This window comes from Narcine bancroftii, chromosome 4 (genome assembly GCF_036971445.1).
Source record: "Narcine bancroftii isolate sNarBan1 chromosome 4, sNarBan1.hap1, whole genome shotgun sequence".
NCBI classification, from domain to species: domain Eukaryota; kingdom Metazoa; phylum Chordata; class Chondrichthyes; order Torpediniformes; family Narcinidae; genus Narcine; species Narcine bancroftii.
In genome coordinates this window covers 266,321,521-266,339,560 of record NC_091472.1, presented here as the reverse complement: position 1 = coordinate 266,339,560, position 18,040 = coordinate 266,321,521, and the positions used below count along the sequence as shown (strand labels likewise).

Genomic DNA, 18,040 nt, shown 5'->3' with positions numbered 1-18,040 from the left:
CAGAGCATGAAACTTAATTAAAAAAAAAATTTAAGAAAAGAAACAACTGTCTGGCTTTAACAATCCATAATGTCAACTTGGTCTGCAAGGAAGAGTAGGCTCATTGGATGTACGTGGACAGTATGCGCTCATGTGCCAGAGGGCCTGTTACTGTGTTGTATCTTTAAATTAAATAAATGGTCCTCTGCATTTGGAGGTTACTTCCCATACAACCTCCTTTTCTCCAGCCCCTCTACAACAAATGAGAGATGCTTGTGGCTAGCAGAATGACACATAGTGCACTGGAGCTCATATTCCGTACTTTGTACTCTTGTTCAAGTATATGTTATATTCCTTTTACCACATTTTTGTCTGTTTTCTTGGCTTGTCTAAAGCCTGTCTGCATCCTTCTCACAAGTAAGGCATTTCACTGAATTAATACTAATGTTCATATGAAATATTATGGAAGGCATTTACTTTTTTTGGAGTCATAGTCTTAGAGGATAGAAATTAGACCCTTCTGTTCATCGAGTCCACATTGACAATCATACACCCATTTATGATAATCTTGCTCTGTGAGCGGAGGTGCCTGACCGAGCATTCAATAACATCATGCCTGATCTTTTAACTCAGAATCTCCAAACAAACTCGGCCCCATCTAAAGCTTTTGCTTGAAAGAAACCTGGTCAGGTGGCGGACCGCTTGTTGGGGGAGAATTTTGGTGAGAGTGACCACAACTCCCTAAGCTTTAGTGTAGCTACGGAAAAAGATAAAAGCATACAAAATAGGTAAGTGCTTAATGGTGAAAGGCAAAATAAGATGAAATGAGGTAGGAAGTAGCAAGAGTGAATTGGAAACAGATGTTCAAAGGAGGAAGCACAGAACTAACATGGAGGAAGTTTTGGGACCACGTGCTGGGTTCAGGATAGGTTTGTCCCACTGGGACAAGGGGAAGATGGTAGGAAAAGGAAACCATGGTTGATGAAGGAGGTGAGTCAGCTAGTCAAGAAGAAGAAGAAGAAGAAGGAAGCACACATTGAAGTAGGCTCTGATAGCTCAGTGGTTAGAGAACTGGTGTTGTAAAACAGGGGTCTTGAGTTTGTTCCTTGCTGGGGCTTCATTTCTGTGAGGGGTGCTGGACAAACTGGTGACTCTCTGTCTTCCTTACAGAAGACAAAGTTAAAGAATTTTATGCATGTTACATTCTAAATGTAGCATTACATGACAATATTGGAACCTTTACCTTAGCCTTAAATATATGGAGCAGGAATAAATAATAAATATATAGTAGCCAGGAAGGAGCTTAAAAAAGGACTTAAGAGGGCTCAAAGGGGGCATAAGAAGGCTTTGGCATGTAGCATTAAGGAGAACCCCAAGACATTTTATGTGTATGTAAAGAACAGAAGGATGACGAGAATGAAGGTGGAGCTGCTAAAGTATAAAGGAGGCAACATTTGCCTGGAGGCAGAGGAGGTTGGAGAGATCCTAAATAAATATGTACTTTGCTTCAGTATTCACAAGAGAAAAGGACCTTGATCAGGTTGTGGTAAACCACTGTAATGTATAATGATCTGGTCAAGCATGCCTATTGGCTGGTTATACCTGTGGCCCCTCCCCAAAAGCTCCTATATAAAGGTAACTGTTCCACAGCCCCCTGTAACTCAGTGCCAATCAGTAAGGATATGCTATGTTCTCAAGTGAATTAAAGCCTATTGGTTTCTCCACAATAGTCTATGAGTGATGGTGCATCAAAGGGTGAGATCAGAATAGGAATTAAGGAAGAGGAAATGTTGGATCTTCTTAAAAAAAACCCATCAAGGTTGATAAACCTCTGGGCCAGACACAATATACCCAAGTTTGCTGTGGGAAGTGAGGGAAGAGATAGCTGGAGCAGTAGCGATGATCTTTGCATCCTCATTGACTGCAGGGGAGGTGCTGGAGGATGGGAGAATGAAAAATCTAGTCCCCTTGTTTAAAAAAAGATAATAATAAGAATCCTGGGAATTATAGAGTGGTGACTTTCATCAGTCGTGCAATTTACACTTCACTCTCACACTCAAATGAGTAGTGGAAACATGCAAATGGAATGGCTTTAAGGAAAGCCTGTTATAAGCGCAGATCAGATTAAACATTTTAAAAATAGGCCTGCACATATTAATTACAACAGTTTCTAACTTTAACAAGTACGTTGACATTACCTGGTTGAGATTATGAGAATTGACCTTAGCTAGTGCCAAAGGTATGGAATCCAACAAACTGGTGAACTTGAAAGTGTCAGGATGCTGGCGATATTTTTTCTCACTCAGAATTTCTCCTGCTTTCTTCACTTTTTCAGATTCTAGGGATCCTTCAGGCATCCAGCCAACACCCTTCAGCCACAGAAGATCTGACTTGTATTGGTTCTGTTTCACAAAAACAAGCAAGAATTAGGGATAGGGCTACAACAGTGGGAAGATCACACTCGAGGCAGCCTGGTCATCAGGTTTGTTTTCCCATGTTGTCCTTATAACTGCACCAACAGTTTGTGGCCATGTGGATCAAAACAAGTTCTCGGCCTCACTTTTGAGTGTTCTGCAAATGGGCTCCAGGCCTCAGTCAGTGGAACGGAGGTCCCAATCGCCTCTCGATGAGGAGGACAATCAAAATATTTCTAGCGGTTCTGACAAAGACATTTAAGTGCAGCAGTCAAATCAATTTTAAGCAAATCGAAAATTAAAAATCAGGAAGTTAATTTAAAACATTAATATTGATTAAAATAAAGAAAAAGCATTTATGAACACTTTCTTCTCCATCCAGGTTAGTGACATCATTTCAGATGAGTGGGTCATAGGTTCACACTGATTAAGCTCATCCTGACTGTTGTGAAGCTGTAGAGCCAGAATATAGTGTATTTTTCCTCATAACTCAGGAGAATCAAGAACTGTCGCTTGAGATTTGACGGAACCAGCAACTAGCTGTGAGCGTAATTGGTCCCATTAAAATGAATCATGTGGCCAATGCTGTTCTCTTTTCTCGATTCACCTACTTACCACAGGATGCATCACTCCAAGAACAGATAAAACAGGCAGCTTTTTCACAGAAATACAGTAGTTCCAAAAATTAATTTAATTTGCATCCATTTCTCAGTATTTCAAACATCTGAATGTTCATTTGCAAGTGAAATATCAATGGGTTTTATGCTATTAAATTGGGTCAGTTGAGTACCAATTACTCTTTCTATTTTTTCATGCTGGACATCCTGTTGCTCAAAAGCAACAACAATATAATAGTCTGTTCAAGGGTGTCCTAGTAATTTGTCTTTGAAATGTAATTGCTATAATCTGCTCACTCCATTGGGAGCCATTGAGGTATTTGTTAACAAGTACTATAAAAGCATACTGGGATCAAATACTTACATCGCTCTGCAGATCATAGGCCTTCTTCGCCTGAATCACATCATTCTGGTCTGGGAGACAGGTCCACCGATGCAGGTGTTGTCTGTAGTCAATGTCACTGACCAGGGTCTGGCATTTCTTGGCCAACAGGATGTCCAGCATGTCAACCGGCATGTTGAACTTGGTCTTGGTTTTCTCAAAGTCCTTCTTGTACTCCCTGTCACTCTGAATTTTGGCCACGTGCATGGACCAGACCATTTTGGGGTCATCCTGAAGGCTGCGGCATCCAACGTGGTGGCCAAGCTGCTTGCGGTAGGCTGTTTTATACTTGTACTGTTAAAGTCAAATTGCCAGTTTGCATGAAAATTCATACCAAAGCATAGATCAAGCAAATGGTTCAGTGAGTACATTTACCTCAATATAACTAGTCCTTAAACTTTTAATCTCTTCATTGAAGAAACTGGACACAGAGTGGGAGATTGCTTTGCTGAGTGCCTTCACTCTCTGAATCAGTGACAGGGATCCCAGTGGCCAATCATTTCAATTCTGTGCCCTGCTTCCAAGCTGATATTTGTGTCCACGGCCTCATGTACTGGTAAACCAAGACGACCCATAAATTGGAAGAGCATCACTTAATTATCCATCTGGGAACTCTCTAACAGAATAGCATTAACATCAACTTCTCCTGCCTATTCCCTGTTCTCCCTCTCTTCCCATTCCCTCTGTCTTCTTTCCTTCAAATCTGCATCCTCTCCCCTCTCCAATCACTGAGCCATCCTCCCTCCCTCTGCTTGTTGGTGTGCCCTCCCTCCCTTATCCACCTATTGCCTACTGCCTGTGGGACTGTGCCCCACCCCCTACCATTTTATTCAGAAGACTGTCCACATATTGCTTATATCTTGATGAAGGGCTTAAGCCTGAAATGTTGGTTTTATATCTTTAATTTAGCTATATAAAGTACACGGTTTGACCTATTAAGTTTCTCCAGCATTGTGTTTTACAGCAGATATTTTAATATTGCATTTTCTTATTCCACATTCTAATGCAAAATAAGCAAGTTCACTTACATCGCTGGCAATGTCTCTGGAGGCTTTTGCTGCTTTAACTGAGATGGCATCAGGGGACAGGTTGTATCCCTTTTTCTTTGACTCCTCCATGGCAAGTCTGTACAGTTTCTATAGGGACCACAAAAATATACGCATTATATTAAAATAAAAGTCACATCACTAATCAGAGTCTCAGAAAATTTTCCCTTTAGATTGCACAGAATTTTAACCCAAAAATTTTGTGAATAATTGCTTATCATTGTTTTTAAAAAGTACGCAACTGCAAATCGCATAGGGACATTGCAGGCAAAGCATCATTTATTGTCCATCTCTTGTTGCTGAAGGACATTAGAATTAATCATATCATGTCGAACTAGAAGCTTATTTCACTGGGAGTGAGCCATTGTCCTTTTACTGAGCCAATTAGGAATGCAGCATCTCTTGCAATTAGCAATCCAAACCTTTTCCTCCATCCATTGATTTGTGTCTGCTGTGCTCCTAATTTTTACACCCATCTTCAATCTATACCCCACAATTCTTAAAAAATCTGTAAGTCTCAGCTGTAAAAATAAACATTAAATGCTTCAACATCTATGCCATCGAAGGGAATTGTAAAATGATTTAGCACTAATTTTAGGATTACGTCCTCTTTTACTGGATTCCTTCACCAGAGGAAGAATTTCTGATGGCACCCTTCTTTGTCATAGAATTGTACAGTATAGACACAGGCAATCCTACTTGCCTGGATTACTTCTATAATCTATGACCCACACATTGAAATACCTGTCACAATGTCATATAAATGTTGTTACTGATTCAGCCTCTGCTATCTCTGGCAGTGCATTCCTCTCAACTGGCAGTGCATTCCTCTCATCTGGCAGTGCATTCCTCTCATCTGGCAGTGCATTCCTCTCATCTGGCAGTGCATTCCTCTCATCTGGCAGTGCATTCCTCTCTGTGCATTCCTCTCATCTGGCAGTGCATTCCTCTCATCTGGCAGTGCATTCCTCTCTGTGCATTCCTCTCATCTGGCAGTGCATTCCTCTCTGCTATCTCTGGCAGTGCATTCCTCTTATTAACTGCTATTCATGTGAAAACTTTAACCACAAGATTTCCTTTGAACATTCTACCTCTTACCTTAAAACTACACCCTCTATTTTTTGTTATCCATACCATGGGAAACAAGCACCGCTAATCTACCTCTTGCATTTTGATGTGGCTTGTTCATACCACCTCTTAGCCTCTTTTGCTTCAGAGAAAACAGACCTAGCCTATCTAATCTCTCCTCATAACTCACCCTTTCATCCAGATAACATCTTTGTGAATCTTTTCAGCAATTCTTAAGCTTCATCATGTCCTTCCTTTTGTGTGATACCAGAACTTCACACAATACTCCAGGTGTGGCCAACCCAATAACCCACAGACAGGGAGAATGCTGAATGACCAAATGGACTGCTCACCATAACCATTCAAAACTCTCATATTCTTGAAACAATATTTATTTATACATATGAATACTTGTCTTGGATTTATATTGTTTGTCTGTATGTGTGCTATGTCTGGTTGAGTGTCTACTTGTCGAGCACCGAGGACAGGAGAATGCTATTTCTTTGGGTTATATTTCTGCAATCAGATGATATTAAATTTGACTTGTACAACTGTAATAAGACATCTCAATATTTATACTCAATGTTTTGGCCAATGAAAGCCAACAAGCCACATGTCTTCTTCATCACCATGTCTACCTGTGTTGCTGCTTTCAGGGAAGTATGTGCTTGCACAATAGGTCTCCCATTCAATAACTTTCCAGTGGCAATTTGCATATGTCTCACTTTCCCAGTTGATCTGAATCCTGTTGTAAACTTAGTTAATTTTATTCTGTCAACCATGGCATCACATCATGTGAATTCTCATCCAAAACATTAATAAAAATGACAAAACTCAGGACCAATTTTTGCGAGACCCCACTAATCAAAGGCCTCCGCTACTACCATTCTCCAGTAAGTCACCTCTTAACCTTCTCCATCCAGCTGGCCAACATCTCCAGTGACTCCATGTTGTGGCTCAGGCCTGAAATGTTAGTTATATCTCTCTGCTTCCTATGGATGTCGTGTGTCCTGCTGAGTTTCTGCCCCCACTTTTGTGTATTGCAAATAATGTTTCTTGTTCCTGGTATCATTTTTGTAACTCTCCTCTGCCCCCTTATCCAGGTATTGATATCTAATTTGTTTTTTGCTCTTTTTCCACGTTAGGACTCAAACCTATTAGGTTAACTGTATTTCACTTTCAACATATGCTGCCTGACCTTCTGACATGCTGAGATTTTCCAGCATTTGCTGTTTTTAATTTAGACCCAGCATCTGAAGTTTTTTTGTTTTTATTTAAAATTGTTTTTTTGTCAGCTTAACATTAGTTTAATGCTTTTTAATCAATTTTACTGAGAGAAACAAGGATGTTGCATGTGTGTCTTTTAAAAGCATGGTTAATTTATTAGATTAATAGCCAGAGATCTGTACCATTGGTTTGAAATCTTGTAAAAGTAATTGTGACTTTATATTCAATACAGCATCGATTGCTTGGAGGTTAGCACAACGCATTTACAGTTCCAGTGACCCGGATTCAAATCTGGAGCTGTCTACATTCTCTCCATGACTGGGTTACTTTCCTTCAGGCACTCTAGTTTCCTCCCACTCTTCAACACATTCCGGGGGGGGCGGGGGGACGGGGGGGGATGGGTGGTAGAGGATGGTGGTTGGTGGTAGAGGGTTGTAGGTTAATTGGGCGGCAAGGGCTTGTGCGCTGGAAGGGCCTGTTACCATAACTTATGTCTAAATTTAAAAAAATTAAAATATGGAATTACGAAGTTAATCTTTATGACTGTTAACATGAAATTGCTAGATTTCTATAAAAACCTGTCCAATTCACGAACAGGAAGGAAGGAAACCATTCTTTCTTGGCCTGGCCTACACATGACTTCATATGTTCCGATGTGGATGGATTCTTAACTTTCCCCTAACTTTAAAGGCAATTTTAGATGAAGAATCAATGGCGATGTTGTTTACATGAATGGATAAAAAGCTCTTCTCAACTGTCCTGCCACTTCCAGAGGCCTGATCACACGTACACTGAGCTCTCTCCATTTCTTCATGCTCTTTAAAATTGTAATACTGTATTTGGTACTGATACGCTCTATCAATGACTCCAGAGACTAAGAGGGAGACTATAGGCTTTAATACACTATAGATTGTAGCTGGCCTGACTCCATAGCTCAAATGAATGGATGGGGGGAGGGAGGTCAACCTTTATGGCTAGGACTCCAGGGGAGGAGCTACTGAGGAGTGAGTCATCCGTGGACGGGCCAGCTACTCAAACATAGCAGTATATACTTATCACCACAGATACTTACGAACAAACTGTGCTACTTCACTTCATTGTTTACCATTTCTCTGACCTTGATAATACCTCCAACATTTGAGAATTTACAATGCTGAAAATTGAAGTGATCCTAATGCTGATCCATGAGAAACACTTCCTCCAATTTCAGTATCAAGATCAACTCTCTACTTTCTAACATTTAATCTATTTTGCATCTATTCTAGTGTTAATATTCTCTTTTTGTAATAATGTAATCATTTTTTTGTTCTTTTAAATAATTTATGAAATATGGATATCTAAAAGCACATTTCCTTTCCATAGCACTCAGGCTCTTTCTCTCATGACTTTATTTCTGGATGCAAGGTGAACGATGACTATTAGTTGTGGATTGAGGAGGATTATGTGACCTCCCTGTCTGGTGCTTTGTGGAAGTTGCATCACCTGCCAATCAAGTTTAGACGCCAGCTACCCATAAGTGAACACCTTACCATTAGCTCATTTAAATGATGTAGCATCATCAATGTCCAGATGCCTAACTGAGAAAAACATAAACTATAACACATGCGGGGGGCGTGGCAAGATGGCGTAAGGATCAGACGTGCCTTCCAGTCCTCTCCTGACTCTATCTTATTGTTTTGTCTAGAAATGCCCGTTAAAATTCTTTAAAAGTTTAGATAACTTCAGTGCTGTTAATTTAACTTCTGATGGTACAATTGGTGAAAAAGAGCAAAAAAAAAACGACAACAGATCATCAAAAAACTACATTTTCCAAAAGTTCAAGTTTTGGAGCCTATCTGTAGAAAAGACACCGGGATTCAGCGTGAAATGGATCCCAGGAGAGAGGTACAGTGTTCGGATGCAGAGCTCTATGTTACATCGGTAGAGCCCCCTAAAGAGGGCGCCAAACAGCCTTTAGAACAAAGAGTTACTCAGGTTCGCACATGCGCAGTAGCATCTAATGCAATGTTATGAATGAACTGCTTGTAGTATCATCAGCTGAAGTATTACCAGTTGAAACACCGGCTGGGGAAAGGCATCTGTCAACTGTAGTGGTGACGCTGCAAACTGCACCTCTTGAGATAGAAGAACCTATACAACTTGACGTACTGGGAGAACTTAATACATTATGGACTGGGGAAAACCCCGGCCAGCGTCCTCCAGTCACTGCTGGAGAGGCTGTGGCTGGGGTTTCCACACGCAGTCATACTACAAGGAAGGCAACCAGAATGAAGGAAGGAACAGAAGATCCTTTGGTTATGCAGAAGAAGCAGGAATCTGTTGAGCCAGAATCTCTTCCAATTGAAAAGATTCTTGTGAATCTTGAATCTAAATTATCGTATACAATGCAGGGATTATCCAAGATTATGACTGAACTTGGTACTAGGTTTAATACCCTGGTGAAAATACATTCTCAACAGATGGCTGAGTTTGGAGCTTTTAAGCTTGAAGTGAGAGATAAATTTAATTCGTGTGAAGAAGATATAGACGAAATACGGGATCAAGTTCTTGATGTGACCAAAATGGTTGAAGACTTACAAACTCAAAATAAAAATTTGGTGAAAAAGATTGATTATTTGGAAAACCAATCCAGACGGAACAATATAAAGACTATTGGTTTGCCGGAAGGTATGGAGGGACCAGACCCAAGAAAAGTTTTTACTGAATGGATTCCGCAGGTGCTGGGTCAAGAACATTTCCCGGAAGGTATAATACTGGAACGTGCTCACAGAGCTTTGCGTAGAAGACCTATTTCAGGTCAAAGTCCAAGACCTGTTTTGGTTCGTTGCTTGAATTATTATGACAGAGAAATAATTTTACGAGTGGCTATTAGAAATGCACAACAGAGAAAATCACCCTTGATGATTCAAAATAATCGAGTTTTCTTCTATGCGGATTTGAGTCAAGAAGTTATGTTCCAACGACGGGAATTCAACCCTGCTAAAGAGTTGTTGTGGAAGAAAGGTTATAAGGCAACCTTTAGATATCCAGCTGTTTTGAAGGTTTTTCAAGATGGTTACCAATCAAAGTTCTTTGATTCTCCAAAGGAAGCTATAGCATTTGCTCAAGAGCTGCCAATCACTCAGTTTCAACAGAGATATAGTCCACCGCGATCTCCAAGGAGAAAAGAGATGGAAGAAAAGAGCCGTGCTCCAAGAAAGAATGGTCGTAATGGTGACTTGGCAGTTGGCGCTGATTAAAAGAAGAGTTGTCCTTTTTTTTTTCCTAAAGCTTTTTTTCAAAAAAAAAGGGATATTAAATAATGATGATGTTAGTTTAAGATGAAGTGAGAGTTGGGGGGAGAGAACTGGATAGGCACTATTTTCTGAAAGTCATCTGCTACGTGTGAGTTATCTCACACCTTTTTTTTGGGGAGTTACCGCATTGTGTGGTTTAGACGGGAGGGGGTATTTTTAACCTCCTACCCGTTTTTTTTCTTTTTTTTTGTATTATTAGATTAAAGAGTGAAGAGGTTTTTTTTTGTTTAAATAATTTAAAAAATTTTTTTTTTTCCTTTTTTTTCTCTTCTTTCTTTTTTTTTCTTTTTTTTGATCGTATTAAGAGAGGGTACGGGGGTAAGAGTTGGGGTTTTTTTTCTAACTGTTGTAAGACATGTCGAAATTTAAATTTGCTTCTCTTAATGTTCAGGGTTTGAATAATCCTATAAAGCGTAAGAAAGTACTTACTTATTTAAAAAAAATTAAAGTAGATGTGGCCTTTTTACAGGAAACTCATTTGACATATAAAGAACATTTGAAACTTAAGCAGGACTGGGTTGGACAAGTCTTCTATTTTTCATTTAATTGAAAGGCAAAAGGAGTTGCGGTTTTGGTACATAAGAATTTACCGTTTCAATTGCAAGATGACGAGAAAAATGGAGGAAGACTACTTAAGTTGAATTGTATGATCTCTAATGAAGCCTGGACTTTGATTGATGTTTATGCTCCAAATGTTGAAGACACTGCTTTTATTACACAAATATCTTTATTATTGGGACAGACTAATTCCAATGTGATGATTGGGGGGGATTTAAATATGGTATTAGAACCGTTATTGGATAAGTATCCAAAGGTAATTAAGAAATCTAAGATGGCGATACATATGGCTAATATGATGAAAGATTTGAATTTAGTTGATATTTGGCGTAGATTTAATCCTACACAGAAAGACTTTTCTTTTTATTCTTCTCGACATAATTCTTTTTGAAGACTTGATTATTTTTTAATTTCGGCACATTTACAGGATAAGGTTATATCTGTGGATTATAAGGCAAGGTTAGTCTCGGACCATTCATTGTTATTACTGGAATATCAAAGTTCTCAAGTTACACAACATACTTTAAGATGGAGATTTAATACTATGTTACTACAAAAGCCAGAACTTATTGTTTATTTGAGAAAACAAATTGAGGATTTCATTGCTAATAATGTTCACTCTGTTTCTGATCAGTTTGTTTTGTGGGACGCAATGAAAGCTTTTTTACGAGGTCAAATTATCAGTTATGCATCCAAACTGAAGAAAGAGAGAGTTAGAGAAACTGAGGATTTGGAGAAGAAAATAACAATCTGTGAAAAAGAATTTCAAAAGAAAGCTATTGAATTCCAAAAGATCCAATGAACTAATTTAAAGTTGAAGTATAATAAGTTACAGTCATATCGATTTGAATGTCTGTTGAATCGTTCAAAAAATAAATTTTATGAATGGGGTGAGAAAGCTCATAAAGTATTAGCTTGGCAATTAAAAAAAGAACAGTTATCTAGGATTATACCAGCTATTAGAAATAAATCGGGTATTACTTTTAGTCAAAAAGAAATTAACGATGAATTTTGTAATTTTTATAAAAAACTTTATTTGACTGAATGTAAAGAGATTTTTTGAAAAATATTAATTTACCACAGTTATCTCAAGAAGACAGACAAGAGTTACATAAACCTTTTACAGATAGTGAAATTGAAATGGCTATAAAAGATATGCCAAATGGAAAAGCGCCTGGTGGAGATGGTTTTTCTATTGAGTTTTACAAGACTTTTTATGTTGATATATCTTCCTTATTTAAGAATGTAATACAACAACTTTATGATACTTTTCAATTACCTGAGTCCTGTTCTAATGCTATAATTACAGTTATACCAAAAAAAGAGAAAGATCCCTTACAGGTAGCTTCTTACCGTCCTATATCTTTGTTAAATGTAGACAATAAAATAGTGGCTAAAGTTATGGCTAATAGGTTGGCTCAGTATTTACCAAAGATAATACATCGTGATCAAACAGGTTTTATAAAAAATAGGTATGCTTCGGATAATATTCTACGATTAATTACTTTGATAAATAGATCTAAATCTCAGAAGAATTATCCAATGGTGGTTTCATTGGATGCAGAAAAGGCATTCGATAGAGTAGAATGGAAGTTTTTATTTAAAGTACTTGAAAAGTTTTCGTTTGGTCTCTCATTTATTGGTATGATTAGGGCTCTGTATAATGGTCCGAAAGCTAGAGTTGTTACTAATGGTTTGTTTTCAGAATCCTTTAATTTAACAAGATCTACTAGACAAAGATGTCCATTATCACCCGCCTTGTTTGCTTTAGTTATTGAACCTCTAGCACAATTAATATGTCAGAATGATTAGTATCAAAGGTATGAGAGTCTTGAATGAAGATTATAAAATAAATTTATTTGCGGATGACGTTATGCTGTATTTGGTGGATCCTGATGTTTCTCTGCCAGCACTTCAAGATTCCTTAGAGATTTATGGTCAATTATCTGGTTATAAGGTTAATTGGACTAAAAGTGAAATTTTATCAATTAGTAAAGATGATTATTCAATGTTTAGAAATATTATGAATTTGAAGTGGATGAAACAAATTAAATATTTGGGAATTAATGTTAATACTGACTACCAAAATTTATAATTCACTTAATTATCTTCCTTTAATGAAGAAGATTAAGGCAGATTTAGTTAAATGGAAAGATTTACCTTTGGGTTTATTAGGAAGAATTAATACTATAAAAATGAATATTTTTCCTCGTATACAATATTTTTTTCAATCAATTCCTTGTTGTTTACAAAAAAGATTTTTTAAGGATTTATATAAAGTAATTAGGGATTTTTTGTGGAAAGGAAAATTTCCTAGGGTGGCGTTTAAAAAATTGATGTGGGATTTTCAATTTGGAGGGTTACGGCTACCTAACTTTCAATTTTATTATGAAGCAGCTCAATTTAGATTTCTTAGCGCATTAATGGGCACTCAAGATACGTCTAGTTGGGCACAGATAGAATTGGTAGTTATTTCTGAAAAATTTTCGAATGAATTTTTATTTTGATGGAATAAAAATTTGTTACGAACTTATGATGTACCAATATTGAAACATTTAATGAATTTATGGACAAGTAAATTACATAAAATGGGATTAAAAAATAAGTGATCGGGAAGATTACCATTATATAATAATCAACTTGTTCCTTTCACAGTACCTAATATTATTTTGAAACAATGGGAGGAGAAAAGAATACATAATTTATCTGACTGTTTTTTTAGAAGGTCATTTTTGTTCTTTTGTAGAATTGCAAAAGAGATTTGATATAAGTGGTTATTCTATATTTGTGTATTATCAGTTAAGATCTTTTGTAAAACAGGTATGCGGTCGTCAAATGAATTTACTGTCTGAAACTGATTTTGAGAAATATGTGCTCTCATTTCCAAAAAAGGGTTATATATCAGGTTTGTATCATATTTTGTTGGAAAGTGAAAGTAAAATAGATTGGGATAAAGATAAAATGAAATGGGAAAAAGATTTAAGTTTAACAATAACTGAAGAAGATTGGTCTGAAATCTGCCGTAATAGTGTTCGAAAATTGATTAATGCTAGATTGGCGATGATTAATTATAGTTTTATACATCAATTATATTTAACACCCGAAAAATTAAAAAAATTTGGTTTTAGTAAGTCAGATCTTTGTTTTCATTGTGATCAGGTTTCTTGTACTTTTTTACATGCTGTTTGGTTGTGTGATCGGTTACAACAATTTTGGAAAGGTATTCAATCTGTATTTAATAATCTATATAATCTTCATATTGTATTAGACCCTGATATATTTTTATTAGGGAATATGCAACCGTTGATTGATTTAGAATTAGATAATTACCAGATCTCTTTTATTTACTTAGCGCTGGCAGTGGCCAAGAAATGTAGAGCGATTACTTGGAAGAATAGAAATGTATTGTCTTTAGATAGGTGGCATTCAGAGATGAAGTTTTGTTTGGTTATGGAAAGAATATCTTTTTCTATACAAGATAAGATGTCTTTTTATGAATTAAAGTGGACCCCATTTATTGATTATATACAATTTAAATAAGTTTGAATTAATCATTTTTTTTCTTTAAAAAAACTTTTTTTATTATATATTTTTTCTATATATGTTTTCTTTTTTTCTTTCTTTTTTCATTTTTTTTTCTTTTTTTTAGTTTTTTATTATTAGTTGTTTTTTTCATTTAAGTTCTTTTTGTTTTCTCATATATATTCTTATATAATAAAAAAAAATTGATTAATAATTAATACTTAATTAATATTTTTTTGTTTTTTTATATATATATATCGATCTTTTTTTTAATATATATATATTTTTAAATTATACTAATAGTATTAATTCTTCACTCTTTATCCTGGGGGTGGGGAGGGGGGGGTTTAGGGGTTAAAAATAGTTTTTTTTAGTCTTAGTTTTTAGTTGTTAGGGGGAGATGCCGAGATTGGTATTGTATTAACTATGTTACTTTGTACTTGTATTACTTTATTTTGTATTTTTTCTGTACGTGAATTACTTACTTTCTTCATATGTTAAAATTAATAAATAAAGTTTCAAAAAAAACTATGACACATGCAACAGTTCTCGCTCTTTACTTTTGGTCTTGCCTACAAACACCAGGTTGCTATTGTGGACATTGCTGTTGTTGTTAAGGTGTCCACTATACTTAGAGCAGGACTGTAGTTTTTTTTGGCAGTAAACATTGAGCACCCACCCTGTTGGTACAGAGAATCGGGAGTGTGTGTTTAAGACCCTGTCTTGTTAGTGTGTATTACTTTAAAGTGATCCGCACCCTGAGGTACAGGGATTGGGAGTGTCTGCTGAAGTTCCTGTCTGTGAAGTGTGTACACGTGTGGGAGGGTGTAGTAGGGTAAGCAGCCACTGGAATTGAGGACCATTGTGTCTGATGTGCCCGCTTACAACTTTATAGTTTTTGTCTTGTACCCTGTGTAGAAGATAGACAGCCACTGGTATCGGAGCCCAAACTAGATCTTTCAATTCCCTTCCCTTGCTCTCATAATTATCAAATATTTCTTAAAAATGGTTTCCCACACTTACGTCACTGCACGCAATCTGATTCTGTTTTGCCAGTATGATGTCCGGTGTATCAGGCAAGATGTGAATTTTGGTCTTGTCTGCTTCCCAAGCTTCAACATATGCATGCTGAAAAAAATATGGACAAGCAATTTGGTATTCCAATGGACCAAAACAAATATACTGCTAAAAATCTATATCTTTCAAACACCAAAGAAAATGTAATGTTTCAACCTTATTCATTATGTGAGCATTATTCTTTGCCAGGGTCAGATCCATGGAGTCGGATAAGCTGGTGAACTTGAACATCGATGGGTGCTGACGGTAATTGTTCTCACTCAGAATCTCTCCAGCTTTTTTAACTTTGGCCACATCTAGCGAATCATGTGGAGACCATCCAATACCCTTTAGCCACTGAAGGTCCATTTTGTATTGATTCTAGAAGCAAACAAAAAATTCTTACCATATTACTCTATTTATACCACTGAAATTCATTCTAGCTGAGAATAAGTGAAATGGTTGAGGTTTGAATGAAGAACAGAAAGTACATTAATTTATGGCAGATCTTTTCTCAACAATTATTTGTGCTTCCTTGCAAATGTGGACAATGGCTCCTGCTTGAGGCAAAGTAGCTTGAGTGGATTACCAGTTTCTAATCCATCAAGTTGCTATTATCTTGCAGTGTCATACCATTATAAATTGGGAGGACACAAGGAAGAATGTTTTATTAAATGGACATTGTGGGGTGGGATGGTTAGCATGTTACAGCACCAGCGTCCCAGTTTCAAATCCACCGCTGTCTATAAGGAGTTTGTACATTCTTTCCGGTTTCCTCCAACCCTTCAAAAAACATACGTTGCAGGTCGATTGGGTATAATTGGGGAGTATGGGCATAAACGGTATGTCCAAAAAATTGGAGAAAGGCCAATTTTGTGGAAATGAGAAAGGATCTAGGAGGAGTGGATTGGGATAAGTTTTGTCTGGCAAGGATGTGTTCAGTAAATGGAAGGCCTTCAAAGGTGAAATTTTGAGAGTGCAGAGTTTGCATGTTCCTGTCAGAATTAAAAGCAAATTTAACAGGCACAGGGAATCTTGGTTTTGAAGGGATATTGGTGATCTGGTTTAAAAAAAAAAGAGGTGCATAGCAGGTATAGGCAACAAGGTACAAATGAGGTACTGGAAAAGTGTAGACAATGTAAGAAAATACTTAAAAAGGAAATTACGATGGCAAAAAGAAGACGAGGTTGCTTTGGCAGATAATGTGAAGGTAAACTCGAAGGGTTTCTACAAGTATATTAAAAGGATAGTAAGGGACAAAATTGGTCCCTTAGAGGATCAGAGTGGTCGTCTTCATGTGGAGCTTCATGAGATGGGGAGACCTTAAACAGATTTTTTGCATCAGGATTTACTCAGGAAACTGGCATAGTGTATAAGGAAGGAGGAGAAACAAGCAGTGGTGTCATGAAACAAATAGAGATTAAAGAGGAGGAGATTTACAAAGGTAGATAAATTGCCCAGGCCTGACATGATATTCCCTCAGATCTTGAGTGAGACTAGTGAGGAAATTGCAGGGGCCCTGAAAGAAATATTTAAAATGAATTTAGCCACGGGAGAGGTTCTGGAAAATTGGAGGGTAGCTCATGTTGCTCCATTGTTTAAAATAGGCTCCAAAAGTAAACCAGAAAATTACAGGCCAGCGAGCCTGATGTCAGAGGTAGGTAAAGTATTGGAGGGTGTTCTGAGAGAATGGATATACAAGTATTTAGATAGCCAAGACCTGATTAAGGATAGTCAGCATGGCTTTGTGTGTGGTAGGACATGTTTTACCAATCTGATAGGGTTTGTCAAGGAGGGTACCAAGAATGTTGATGAAAGAAAGACTGTGGATGTTTTCCTACATGGGAAGTTAGTCAAGAAGGTTCAGTCACTCAGTATTCATGGTGAGGTGGTAAACTGGATTCAACATTGGCTTTATAAGCCTGAGAGTGGTAGTGAATGAATGATTGCCCCTCAGGCTGGAGGCATATGACTAGTGGCATCCCTCAAAAATCAGTCCATTGTTGTTTGACATTATATCAGTTATCTGGTTGATAATGTGGTAAATTGAATCAGCAACTTTGCAAATCCACAAAGTTTGGAAGTATTGTGGAGTGTGAGAAAAGCTTTCAAAGCTTGCAGAGGGATCTGGACCAGGTGGAGAAATGGGATGGAAAATGGCAGATAAAATTTAATGCAGAAAAGTGTGAAGTGTTGCATTTTGGAAGGACAAACCAAGATAGGACATACATGGTAAATAGTAGGGCACTGAAGAGTGCAGAGTAACAAAGGCATTTGGGAATTCAGAAATATAGTTCCCTGAAAGTGGTGTCACAGGTAGACAGAGTTGTGAAGAAAGCTTTTGGCATTTTTAATTCAAAGTATTGAGTATAGGAGTTGGGATGATATGGCGACGTTGTGTAAGGCATTGGTGAGGTTAAATTTGGAGTATTGTGTGCAGTTCTGGTCGCCAAACTACAGGAAGGACATCAGTAAGATTGTAAGAATGCTGAGAAGAATTACTAGGATTTTTCTGGGTCTTCAGGAGTTGAGTAAAAAGGAAAGATTAAATAGTTTAGGACTTTATTCCTTGAAGCGTAGAAGAATGAGGGTAGATATGGTAGAGGTTTATAAAATTTTGAGAGTTATAGACAGAGTAAATAGAGCAGGCTCTTTCCGTTTAGATTAGGAGAGATACATACAAGAGGACATGGCTTTAGGGTGACAGGGGAAAGGTTTATGGGAACATTAGGAGGAACCTTCTCACTCAGAGAGTGGTGGGAGTGTGGAACGAGTTGCCATCTGATGTGGTAAATGCAGGCTCACTCAAGTTTAAAAAAAACTGGATAGATACATGGATCGAAAAGGACTGGAAGGTTATGGAATGGGTGCAGGT

General features: G+C 37.3%; 1 protein-coding gene across 19 annotated transcripts in view; it reads right to left on the bottom strand.

Annotated features, from left to right (window-relative positions):
• Window positions 1-18,040, bottom strand: part of neb (nebulin) — a 324,022-nt gene that overhangs the window by 181,646 nt on the left and 124,336 nt on the right. For all 19 annotated transcript variants that reach the window (XM_069934922.1, XM_069934926.1, XM_069934925.1 and 16 more), the window contains 5 exons: window positions 15,343-15,546; window positions 15,133-15,237; window positions 4,421-4,528; window positions 3,375-3,686; window positions 2,178-2,381 (listed from right to left, as the gene is read on the bottom strand). In XM_069934922.1, the coding sequence (XP_069791023.1) occupies window positions 2,178-2,381; window positions 3,375-3,686; window positions 4,421-4,528; window positions 15,133-15,237; window positions 15,343-15,546 (933 nt within the window). The remainder of the gene's footprint in view (window positions 1-2,177; window positions 2,382-3,374; window positions 3,687-4,420; window positions 4,529-15,132; window positions 15,238-15,342; window positions 15,547-18,040) is intronic.